The 12,387-nt window shown below is 46.1% G+C and overlaps 1 protein-coding gene across 2 annotated transcripts; it reads right to left on the bottom strand.

The window, feature by feature from the left end:
- Nucleotides 1-7,631: 7,631 nt before the first annotated feature.
- Smim12 (small integral membrane protein 12) lies at nt 7,632-11,956 on the bottom strand. Of its 2 annotated transcripts, XM_046469027.2 has the most exons (3): nt 11,800-11,897; nt 8,640-8,733; nt 7,632-8,553 (listed from the first exon to the last, which is right to left on the bottom strand). In XM_046469027.2, exon 3 carries the CDS (start codon nt 8,546-8,548, stop codon nt 8,270-8,272), a length of 279 nt encoding a protein of 92 aa, XP_046324983.1. In that variant the 5' UTR covers nt 8,549-8,553; nt 8,640-8,733; nt 11,800-11,897; the 3' UTR covers nt 7,632-8,269. The 2 variants fall into 2 exon arrangements, with proteins under 2 accessions (XP_046324983.1, XP_046324982.1); XM_046469026.2 differs by lacking the exon at nt 8,640-8,733 and having other exon boundaries at nt 11,800-11,956.
- Nucleotides 11,957-12,387: the final 431 nt, after the last annotated feature.

The raw sequence follows: 12,387 nt of genomic DNA, 5'->3' as shown, positions 1-12,387 counted from the left end.
AACCAGAAGGGGCAGGAAGAGCAGGCTGCAGGCTGCTTCAGAGTTCAGTCAGGGGAACCGCTGGCCACAGGGCTGTGGTGGCGCCTGATGGCCAGCAGGCACTCAAGGGTGTTTCCCAGTCATCACGTCAGCCACTCTGCAGGCCACAAGCTGACCTTGGTTTGGTGAGATGACAAGAGCAGCTGGGAAGTAGAGAGGGCATGGGACGGCATGGCCAGCTCTGCCAAGAACCCTACGTTATCTGGGGTGAGCCATTTCCTGCTCCAGGCCCCAGGTCCCTGCTGTTGGCATAAGGACAACCAGAGCTCTTTCGTCTACTTGAGTTCCTCCAGGATGAGGGCAATGAAAAGATCATTTCACATAAATACAAGAAGTCTTGCGTTAGTGTGATTCTGTTTTGTTTGGGGGCTGGAGGTGGAGATCAGGCTTGTGCGTGCTGAGTACAAGCTTCACCACTGAGTCACAGCCCAGCCAAAATGCAGATCCCAGAGCCCAGCCCCGGGGTTTACTGAGTTAGAACCTCTGAAGGGAGGAGCAGAAACCTGTCACCCCCTCTCTTAAATGTATTTATTTATTTATTTTGGTGCTGGGGATTGGAATGGAGGGTCTCCTGCATGTAAAGTGTACATTCTACTACGGAGCTACACTATTCCCAACCCCTTTCCATCAGCTTCTTGATGAAATGGAAACCAGAGCCTGCCCTACCTGTTCATGAGGCTTCTCAGCCTCACCTGCCAGCCCACCCCAAGCTCTCAGGCCCTCAGTTGGAGGAAGACACTAGGGGAAAATGAGGTACTCCAGCCGCTAGGGCTTCCCAGGCAGGTGCTCCTGCCTGCACCCATGATTTCCTTCTCCCCGAGGGCTGCCCAGGGGTCTGAGGCCTGGTGAGCGCTCCACCTGCTGAGTGCATTAAGCAGTTCCCTGGGCTCAGACCCAAGGGCCTTGCTGGATTCCTTGGAGTTTTCCCATCCACCCCGCTGAGCTACTGTAGGGCTTTGATCACTGCTACACGAAGGGTTTCCTGAATGCTTTCCTGAGGACATTGTTCCCCACTACAGAGTCATCAGGGTCAAATTCATCATGGCTGTGCTGGTCCAGGTCCTACCCAGTGGAGAAAGGCAGCCCTCTGCCCAAGGCCCACTTCCCCTGGGAAAATTAAGCCAATGTTTTCTCTTAGGGAAGGCAAAGCAGCAGTGAAACAGCTGCCATTAGCTCCAGGCTAGCAGGCCCCTCAAAGCACAAACCTGGTACCCTGCTGCCTTACCCTTCAGAGAGCTCTCCACCCCCACCCCCACTACCTGTTCCCTCCCAGAATCACACTCAAGGGCCTCTTTCACATTTATTGACAATGACAATGTATGAGACCTGCAAGGGACAGTGGTAAGACTTGGTCCCTACTCTCAAGTAACTCACAGTCTAAGGAAACTGATGCACAGTAGTCATGGTCCCTGGGAACAAATGCCACAGTAGAATGAACACAGGGCTGGAGACGCAGAGAGGGAAAGGTAGACGCTGCTCGGGGAAGTCAGGTGTGGACCCACATGGTAAATCTTGTAGTATAACTAGGGTTCGCCAGGTAGCTGAGGAGGCCCATGCACAGACAGGAGGCACCAAGGTTTGAAGGAGCACTACATATTGAGGAAATTGCAAAAAACAGGTTCTGCACTCAGGTAGTGAGAGAGAGAAAGCTGAGGAGGTGCAGGCAGGAGCACCTGCCTGGGAAGCCCTAGGTGATTTGGGGCAAGATGGTGAAAGATCTTACCTGGCACCAGGGTTCTTGACAAGGTAGGCAAGAGGAGCCAGAAGGTCTTCATGGAATAACCTCAAACCACTGTTTTAGAAAGAAAATGCTGGTAGAACAGGAATGTTCAGGAAAAGATCAAGAGTTTAGGCAAGAGAAGATGAGGGCCTAAAGCAGGGGAGTGAGATGGATTCCAGATGTAGGAGTGGGTCACCACAGGGTGGCACTGGAGTCCATGAAGAGGACAGTGGGAGGAGGAAGTATCAAAATGATGTGAGCAACAGAAGAGATGCTCTGTGCCAGAGCCTGTGTAAGGTGTTTTATAAACATTATCTCAGTCTTCAGTACCTCTGAGAGGTAAGCAGAATTAGCCCTGCTTTACAGATGATGCGCTACAGTTTAAGTCACATGAGTAGATCACAGAGTTGGGTTTCACACCCAAGTCAACACTTTTAACTATCATACTATACAGTAAAACAAAGCAGAGATGCATAGTATCTGTTCCAGGTTATGTACAGGGCACTGCTTTGAAGCTTAGGGGAGAATTCAGAACTAGAAATGTATGTGCGAGTCATCAAGGCAGAGACAGGAAGTGGCTGAAGCCACAATGAGGCTAGGATTGCCCAACAAGGAAGCAGAGGCAAAAATGAAGCTGGGAGTTGATCATGTTTAGAACAGGAGAGAGAAGCGGACAGACACAGAGATGGTGGTGACGTCAGGGAGAAGTCCATGGAGAGAGTGCCGCAAACTACAGAGCTCAAACATGACCAAGGAACGAAGAGACCAGATTTACTATCACAGAGGCTTTTAGCCAAGACGGCCTCAGCACTGCAGTGGCAGGGGCAAGCAGCAAGCAGCACAGCTAAGAGAGCTGTAGAGTTGGGGACTCAGGGAGCCTGTTTAAAAAGGATTACTTCAGGCTGGGGATGTGGCTCAGTTGTAGAGCGCTTGACTAGCATGTGTGAGGCGCTGGGTTTGATTCTCAGAACCACATATAAATTTAAAAAAAATAAAGATCCACTGACAACTAAAAACATTAAAAAAAAAAAAAAAATGATCACCTTGAAGCATTCCAGATTGTGTTGCATCCAGAACCCACAAATGGAGAGTGCCTGGAGTGAGCTATACAAATTGCTCCAGTTGCACTTGGCAGTGCAGGCTCAGAAGGAAATAGGACAGTGGAGCCAGGGCACACCTGTAATCCCAGCAACTTAGGAGGCTGACGCAGGAGGATCATAAGTTCAAGGCCAGCCTCAGCGACTTAGTGAGACCCTGTCTCAAAATAAAAAATTAAAATTATATGCTAGGGATGTAGGTTAACAGTAAAACCCTTCTGGGTTAAATCCCCAGTACCAAAAAAAGAAAAACAATGGATAGTGGAGATGGAGGTGGATGTGAAGCATTTGGGGCAGTGAGAGAGGGCATAAGGCAAATACCTTGGACTCTTCCAAAATGTCCATGCCCTTGCCAGGATGCTAAACATTTTTTTTAAATCTCAATAATTTAGAAGGCCCATTTGCCATTGTTTAAAGCCATGGTTTTATGTAAAAGTGGCTTAACAGATAATGTTAACAAATTTAATTAAAAAAGAATACACCAGGCTGGGGGTGTGGCTCAGTGTAGAGCACTTGCCTAGCATGCATGAAGCCTGGGTTCAGTCCCCAGCACACACACAAAAAAAACAATTTTTAAGCACATGAGAGGCACTGCTGGAAGAGGATGAAAACAGATACACCAATTAATAATTATTCTTTGCTCTTCACACTGAATCCTCCAAAGACTTCTATTTAACAAATCCTTTTAAAAGACACCATGTACAGCAAAGGAATAAAAGAGCTTGTATTTATATTTTATTGTTCAGATTGGCTGCCATCCCACTTAGATAAAAGAAGTTTTACTGGGTCAGCACGTCCAGCCCTTGCATGTCTTCAAAGTACTCAAATCGGCTTCTCTTCCTGTGCTACCAGCAGGGAACATTTTAGCACCCCATTTTGCAGGCTAGGAAACCAAAGGCCAGGAGAAAGGATAGCATCCCCAAGCCTCCCAGTTCTCTTGCCTTCAAGTCCAAGGCTCTGTCTTCCCATTCTCCTGATCCATGACCTCTTGGGTCAGAACACCTCTGGATGACTTACTCCCCACTTCTCACCTCTTGCCTTTGCAGACCACACTGTGGAGTACTACTCAGTAACCAGGTCTAAAGGCTGCAGTCCCCCGGGTCAGCTTGGTTCTTAGGAAAGCCAGTCCTTTCCATAACTATTCCTAAGAAACCCTCAACCACCAGGCCTGTGAGGGTCCTTGGGGTCACCAGCTGAGATCGCTCTCTTCTCCCACTCACCAGGGTCACAATCGTACATGTAACAACTGCAGGAAATATAGGCATTCCCTGCAATAAAAATTAAAGCAGCTAACACTCACTGAGTGCCTACTAGTTGCCATGGGCTGTGCTAAAACTTCACATACACTACCTTATCCTCCCTCAAACCACTTCCAAAAAGTCTTATGTTTTTCAAATGAGGATACTGAGCTTCAGAAAGGCTTCAGTGACTTGACCAAGATCTAGTTGTTGAAACATTGTTCATAACTCAATCTGCCAATCTCCAAAACCCATTTTACTCTCATTCTACCACACTGCCCTGGCTCAGCACTCCACAAATACGTAGAGACCCACGCCAACATGGATGAGGAAAAGCGAGGCAAGGCAGAGCCTCTTCATCCCAGCTGACTGCCCCCAACCCACACTTCAGTGGGACTAATTCCATGCTGTTTCATTTGGCCAACAGTCCCACCAGCCCAGGACCTTGGGAAGCTGACAAGAGTCAAAGGGCTCTCTGGAAGGTTTGTCCTGGCAGCTACCCAGCTGACATGCTAACACAGCAACAGGCACAGGAAAGGGTCGAGAGTGGAAAAGCACCAGACACTGAGCCGCTGAGGGCAGAGAAGTGATTCCTGCCGTGCTCAGACAGGATAACCCTGCTCCAAAGCCACCACCATCACGGGGCTAATTAAAAAAAAAAAAAAAAAAGAACCTAGGGGAGTAGAGGACAAGCAAAGAGCTCCAAGCTCAGCCACTTAATAATGTGTTTCAATGAACTGTGACTGTGGGACCAGTAAGAGAGGGTCACATGCTTTCAAGGTGAATCAGCAAACATGGAAGAAAACCAGTCCATACCCTGATTCACCCCAGCAACCATGACTTGTCTTTACCTACATCTACATTAGCCCTGCTACTTGATGTCACCTGCACAGAAGCAGGAGAGCATGCACAGCCACTACGGCAGTAGATCTCAGCCAGTCCGTGGGAAAGAAAGATCTAGCTGAGAATATTAATAGACTTGCTGGAGGCAGAAATTCCGCCAGGATTTGCCCTAGGAAATGAAATTATTTAAAAGGGGGCACAATCAAAGTGAGCCTGAAGAAGGGAACAACTTGCATTTCCAAAGATAGCGCTTCCTTAGCAAGGCACTGGTAGGAGGCATACCAGCAGAGACAGGGTTGTTTTAAAATATCTGAAAATCTAAAAATGTCTCTGGGAAAATCTTTTTCTATCATTTATGTGGCTTTCCTTCCTCAAATGTTTTGCTTAGGTTGATATTAAACTGCGCATGTGCAGGAGACCCAAAAGTGTTCAATGGAAACCAATTATGGGACCTGATATTTGTTACAAGTTGTTAGACAACTAAAAAAATGAATTAGGCCATGTCATTAGCAGAGGGGCTTTTTGTTGTTGTTGTTCCAATGCTGGGGATGGAACCCAGGGCCTCACACATGCCAGGCAAGCAGTCTACAAGCTACATCCTGAGAAGGGCATTTTGAAAGATCACTAATTGGCAGCCCCTAGCCCAATTAACCCTGCAAGTGTGTTAGCATGCTTAATTTTTTTTAAAAACAAACTGTCACATTTTAAAAAAAACAAAACGAAACAGAAGTTTTCACAAATAAAAAAATTAAAACTCCATTGAATTTCCAGCATTTTTGAGGAAAAAAATGGAAAATCTCAGTGCCAGTGCAAGCAGCACAAATTGAAAGCTGAATCACTACTGCCCCCTCTAGGCAGGGCTGTACTTTCCAGTTCCCAGCCAGACTAGCCTACTGTTCACTTGTCCTCTGATTGACCTGTAGGCATCAAGTTTGCTCCTGGTTTAGCCCCCTGGAGCGATCCCAGGCCTGGTAATGCTCAAGTCTGCCACAGGGTGGCAGCACCGGTCTGTCATGAGGCATGCCACAGGTGGTCAGTAACCAGAAGCTGAGTTTAGCAGATCCTTTCAGAACCCTAATTTTACAGAAGTAGCAATCTTCCCCCATACTCTTCATGGGATTCCTTCCCTGGGAGACAACAGCAGCTCAGTTCAACATCCCCACCTGGCCTCAGCAACACGGAGGGGAAGTCATTCACTGGATTTGCTTCCTCCTCTCCATAGCTGGCATCTCTACCTGTTGAGGAATTCCAGCCTCACCTACCAGTTAAAACCATCAGGTTCTGGGGAGAGAGAACCTGATAAGCTGGGCAAGGACGCAGATTCCCTCTTTGTCTAGTGCTCATTACTTACAATCCCCTTGCTCACTTAGGTGGTTCACCACTCTGCTTCATGAGGCAACATGATCCTATGCCTGTTCCAGCCCTCTACTCTGCAGCCTGTACAATCCCACTGGCAACATCTTAAGTGATAACATTCTGCATAAACTCCTACAGTCTTCTTGGAAAGACATTTAGTTAACTATGCACAGAAACCCTCAAAATTTGTTAATTCTTTTATCCAAATACCATTTACTCTTCCTACTATTCTCAAAAATGCAGGGAAAGCCTTGTAAAAGATCTTCATTGCAGTATGTAAACTTGTGAACAAACAATTCAAATGTCCACCAACAGGGAATCTTTAAAATAAACTTTTGCCATACTCCCACTTGATGGGCAATTATGCAACTATTAAAAACAAACAGGAGGGGCTGGGATTGTGGCTCAGCAGTAGAGTGCTCATCTAGCACGTGCGAGGCACTGGATTCTATCCTCAGCACCACATAAAAATAAATAAAGGCATTGTGTCCAACTACAACTTAAAAAAAAAAAAAAACAATTATAAGTGGTGGGGTTGTGGCTCAGTGGTAGAGCTCTTGTCTTGCATATGTGGGGCACTGGGTTCAATCCTCAGCACCACATAAATAAATAAAATAAAGGTACTATGTCCATCTATAACTAAAAGAAATTTAAAAAAAAAATTATGATAACCACAGGATATGATTTTAAGAAATAATATGTAACCAGGCATGGTAAGGCATGCATGTAATCCCAGCTATTTAGGAGGTGGAAGCACGAAGGTGACCAAATTTTAGCAAGACCCTGGTCTCAATGCTAAAAAGGGGGGCTAAGGGTATAGCTCAGTGGTAGAGTGCTTGCCTAGCTCGTGAAAAGCTCTGAGTTCAATCCCCAGTAACTGAAAAAAAATTTAAAAACAAGAGAAACGTGAAAAAATAATAAAGTAAATTATATCTTTAAAAACTAGACTAGTGAAGATATCAAAAGGTTAACAGTAGTTAGAGCACTGAGAGCATGGGTGACCTTCTTTAATCCCTACCAAATTTTCTCTAACGTGCATATATTACTTTTCAAGAGAAGGGTGTCGTGTGTGGTATGTGCGTGCATGCATACACACATCCATCTTCTGTACTTGGACTTTAGATGATGCTATAGCCTCTTGTTGTCATGGTAAAAAGGCTCTTGGGAACCTGGGCCTCTGGGATTCACAGCAACTACCAAGGCTGTGAACCACCTGAAACAAGGCTTCCAGGCCCCTGGGAGTCCTTGAACACCACTATTGTCCCACCTGAATGCCTGAGCTTCCTAACTCCTAAGGAGATACCAAATGCCTCTAGAAGATAGGATTCAATCAACAGGTGCTCAGTTGCCACTTTAATCAAGGTTTTCATTACACATCAGTGAGGAGTGGAAGACAGTGATTGTTTTCAAGCAAATTCACCAGGCACATGTTCCTCCCTGTCCCAAGGTGAGCAGCCTGAGCTTCTGACAACAGAAAAATGCTTTCCTTCCCTGGGGAATCCCATTCCTGAGCTAACAGAATTTCTGAAAGAATGAACACGAAAGAGGGTGAATCAACTGAGGAAGCCAGGTAGATTTTTGAACTTTTCCCAGTGCAAACTAGAACTTGACATGTGTGGACCCCTCTTAAAGGCAACATCCAAATCCCAGCCCTCCCACCTGAGACCAAACCATCTCCCCAGGTAGTCTGAGAACCAATGTTCATTCCATAACAGTCCTCTGTGCAGTGCACCCACGTAAGCCCAGAAGCCTGAGCAGTTGTGGACCTCATTCAACAGATGCAGCCTTCCTCTTTGCTGGCCCCTCAGCTGCTGTTGTGCCTGCCTGGCCAAAAAGGAACAGCCAGTACAGTGTGGTTGTGGGGTGCAGGAGAGGCCAGAATAAGCAGCAAAGCAAATCAGATATATGTTCTGGGGCTGGGTCGACATGGCAGAACCAGTCTCAGCCCTGTGGACCATATGGCCCTATGTCCTCCATTAGTTCTTCTCTGGGCGGTTTCTGTTCAGGACAGCTTTAGGAGCAAACTCCAGCTTGTCCTTAAGGCTCACCACCTGAGTGTGGTCCTTGCCCAGCAGCTCATCCAGCTTACGATCCTCCCGGCGCTCTGAGATGCTCTTTTCCTCCTCCATTGGCTGGGGATCCTTTCCCCTGATGAACCATTCCAGGTGGTAGCCCACAGCCCCGACCACGAAGGCCACAGGGAATGTGACATAGGGAGCATAGGTACGCACCACGGTCCAAAACACAGGCCACATGACATCTGCAGCAGAGCATAAGGTAGAATTAGGGAGAAACAAACACCCACAACCCACCAGATATCGACAACCCACAGGGCACACCACTTACCAAGTTTCCTGGCACCATTTACTGAGCAGCCAGCTGCTGCAGAGTAATGCCAGAGGGTACTATGCTTTATGCACAGTCAGGTCCCTGAAATAATCTAGGAAATTTTGAAATATTCAATTATTAGGGAAGAGGGAAAGAATCTTTATCCCATGCACCATGCACCTACGCATGGCAGTGCTCCCCACAAGGGGACCTCTGAGCGTCAAGCCTTTTGTGGACCACAGCCCTGCAAACCCTCCAGTTTCCCAACATATTAGGAAGGGAAAAACAGCCTTTCTCTGTTCTACAAAATAGACAATGACCATATACAATCCCACTGTCATCTCCCACCTCAATAAATGAGAAAATAGTTCCACTTCCTCATGTAAAGTACAAGGAGCATATCAAAACAGCCCAAACCATAATCTATCACCTAACTGTTCTGGGTGTGAGATAAATAAAGGTTTTAATCCTATTCTGAACTTGATTTTCTAACACTGTAGTCTATACTTCCCAAATCTGCTGGTCAAACCTTCTTCAAAATATACTATCTTCAATCAAACTCATATCCTTACATTTGCATAGTAAGCTCCTAAAAATATCACAAACCATTATATACTCTGGGCATCACAGGACCCAGGACTTGAAAATTCTCTGTAAAAAACACTGTACAAGGCATGGCAGAAAATAAAAGGGGCGGAAATGTACTAGGGCCTCCTGAAATGAAACATGACAATGCGAGAGTAATGTAAAAACACACAAATTTCCAGGCACAGTGTCGCACACCTATAATCCCAATGGCTCAGGAGCCTTGGCAGGAAGATCAGGAGTTCAAAGTCATCCTCAGCAACTTAGCAAGGCCCTAAGCAACTTAATGAGACCCTATCTCTAAAAAAAAAAATATAAAAAGGGGCTGGAGATGTGGCTCAGTGTTTAAAGCACTGCTGGGTTCAATCCCAGGTACCAAACAGACGTACACGCACGCACACACACACAAATGGGCTCACTTTAATGGCCATTTAGTGACAAATGATTATTATTGATACTAACCAATGAAGTCCCAAGTTATCAATTCTGTAAACATTTCAATGATATTGACACAAGATTAAAATAGGTTGGAAATCATACTCTAGAGCTCATAAATCCTTTATGCATATATGTGAAATACACATATATGTATTTTTTCAAATGATATAGTCATTCACCTATTTCATTTCTCAAAAGAGTAAACTTCTAAAAACAATAATTACTTCAAAGTTGCTCAATTTTAAGTTTTTATAGGTGTTCCACACCTTGGACAATGGAACAAAATGGGTTTTCAGTTATCAAAGATCATTCACAATTATAATAATGATGGCTACTACTTATTAAGCACATGTTATAGCTAGGCTTGGGCTAAGCACTTTACATAAACTATCTCTTTTATCCTCATCTCTACCCTAAGATAGATGGCATTATCAGAGGGTTAAGTAACTTGCCCAAAAGCCCCAACTAAAAATCTATCTGTGCTCGTGTGGATATTTCCCCAGCCTATCTCTGGACTAGAGTAACAATCAAAATCTCACCAAAGAAAAGATAATCCATTCTTTCATTCTCTCCCTTTCAGAATCCAAGTGTTCTGTGGACCTAAGACTATAATGGACCATCATGGGGGCAGAAAACTGCAGCAGCTTCAAGAATCCCTTCCTAGTCCTTTGTCTCAGCACCAGACCCTACCCTGGACAACTTATACACTAGGCATCATCTGGCCCTCACAATGTCTTTGTGCGGTAGCCCAGATTTTTGTCTAAAGCCATAAAGGCTAAGAGACATTGTTAACTTGCTCAAGACCACTAGAAATGATAGACCCATGATTTTAAGCCCAGATCTCTCTAACTTCAAAGCCTGTGCTTTTCTGGTGGAAAGAACACACTGCAGATCCTGTATGGATTCTGTCCAAATTCTGGACTTAGGAAGAGCCTCCTGCAGTTTTTCCCCATTAACTTAGCATTTCATTACCTAGAAATGCTTCCCTTTTTGCAAATTGATATACTGAGAAATTTGTAAAATTCTTAAGACATTGTTAAAAGAGACACCCTGAAGAATCCCAAACCTAACACGTCTCCATTTTATTTCCTGTCATTTAAGCAAACTCCCTCTTTTTAAGCAAACACTTTTTCTAAACAGCAGCTCCACTGAGCTTTCCAATCTGTCCTAAAACATACCAATCACAAGTCTACAACTAAAAGTCTCTCAATACAAGGTCTGTCTCCCTGCTTGTGTTATAGTCATTCCCAAATAAGTCAATTTATTCATTTATTTAACACTTATAACCATGTTCTCTGTGTGGGCACTGTGCTGGCTTGCTCTACTTGTCTGCATTTCTCAAAACACCTTAAAGTTCTTAAAGAGCAAGGACCAGTCCAGTCCCACTATGTCCTATCCATCCCTCCACCTCTCCCAACCTCCTTGGCACAAATTGGTCAAGGTGGGGGAAGCTTGAACGAATTCACTGTATGAATGACAGATTGCTCAAGCAATTCACTAGGGTAAAACCACAGCAGTCATCCACCCACCCTCAAAAGGTGGCAGGAACACAGCAGATGTCTTTGCTGATTAAACGAAAACTAGAGACTCCATGGAGTCAACCCCAGGGTATCGAAATGAAAGAGGCAGAAGTGTCTCTCAAATACTGTCACTACTATTTCCAATAGAGGAATAATGTATGCACTATAGATCAACGGTCTGCCAAGAAACCTGGGCCTGGGCCCCATAGGTCCAGTGAGACCCGAAGATGCACTCCCAAATTGGAAAACTGCTAAGGACAGAGGGGGCCTCAGAAGGTGGACGAATGAGCTCTCAAAGCCACTCGAGCCCAGCCAGGGTTAGAAGCACAAGTGAGGTCAAGGTCCAGACAGCTACCCTCTTTCCTCCGTCCCACCATACACTTGGCCCTGTCAACGTCTATCCTCACTCAGGTGCCTGAGGCCAAGAAACCCGCAGAAGGCCGGTTGGGCTCCCAGACTCTGCAACCAAGCTCCGGGAAGGGAGGGCTCCGTTAGGCCGGGCCTGCGCGGGAGCAGAAACTCGCTATCACCCTTCCCCTAATTCAGAGGTCGCGGCCCGGAGCCGTCATCGTGGAACGGGCGGCCCCGGAAGCCGCTCCAGAGAAGGTAACTGCCCTCCGGGCCCGCGTGCTCACCTGCGGCCCAGCCCGCACTCCTCGGCCTGGCCCCGCTCTCCAGCCGCTAGCCGGGAGCACGGATGTCACGGCTCCCGACGGCCCGCGGGGCGTTGCTCTGTGACTCCGCCCACTGGCCGCGGGTTTTCTCGAGCACAGGGATTGGCTGAGCTCCAGCTAAGGGAGAGAAGGAGCTAGGTGTGCGCAGCCCGACCCTACTGCGCTGAAATCGGTACAGCGCCCCCTCATGTCTGGGAGGTTTCACTGTGACGTCGCCACGTGCTTTTCTCGTGGAGAAAGTGAAAAGCATTCATTCATTCATTCATTCATTCATTCAACTGACGTTTATTAGGCATCTTCTAAGACCTAGGTCGGGTACACAGAAACATAAGACATGACCCCTGACCTAAAGTAACTCTCTTTAGGAGATTATAATCTAGTGTTTTAAGACCTCTTCGGATCCGAGCTAGCTTTCCAGCTGTGTGACCTTGGGAACATTATTAATCTGTCTGAGCTTCCTTTTCTTCTGTAGAGAAGTAATAACACCCATTTTTCAGTGATGTTGTGAGGATTATATAAGACCATGTACGTAAAGTACTGTGCTAGGCA

This window comes from Marmota monax, unplaced genomic scaffold (assembly GCF_021218885.2).
Source record: "Marmota monax isolate L192 unplaced genomic scaffold, Marmota_monax_Labrador192_F-V1.1 WCK01_AAM20220418_F8-fsc00008, whole genome shotgun sequence".
Lineage (NCBI taxonomy): Eukaryota > Metazoa > Chordata > Mammalia > Rodentia > Sciuridae > Marmota > Marmota monax.
Note: the sequence above shows the minus strand (reverse complement) of the source record. Positions and strands in the feature narration are given on the sequence as shown.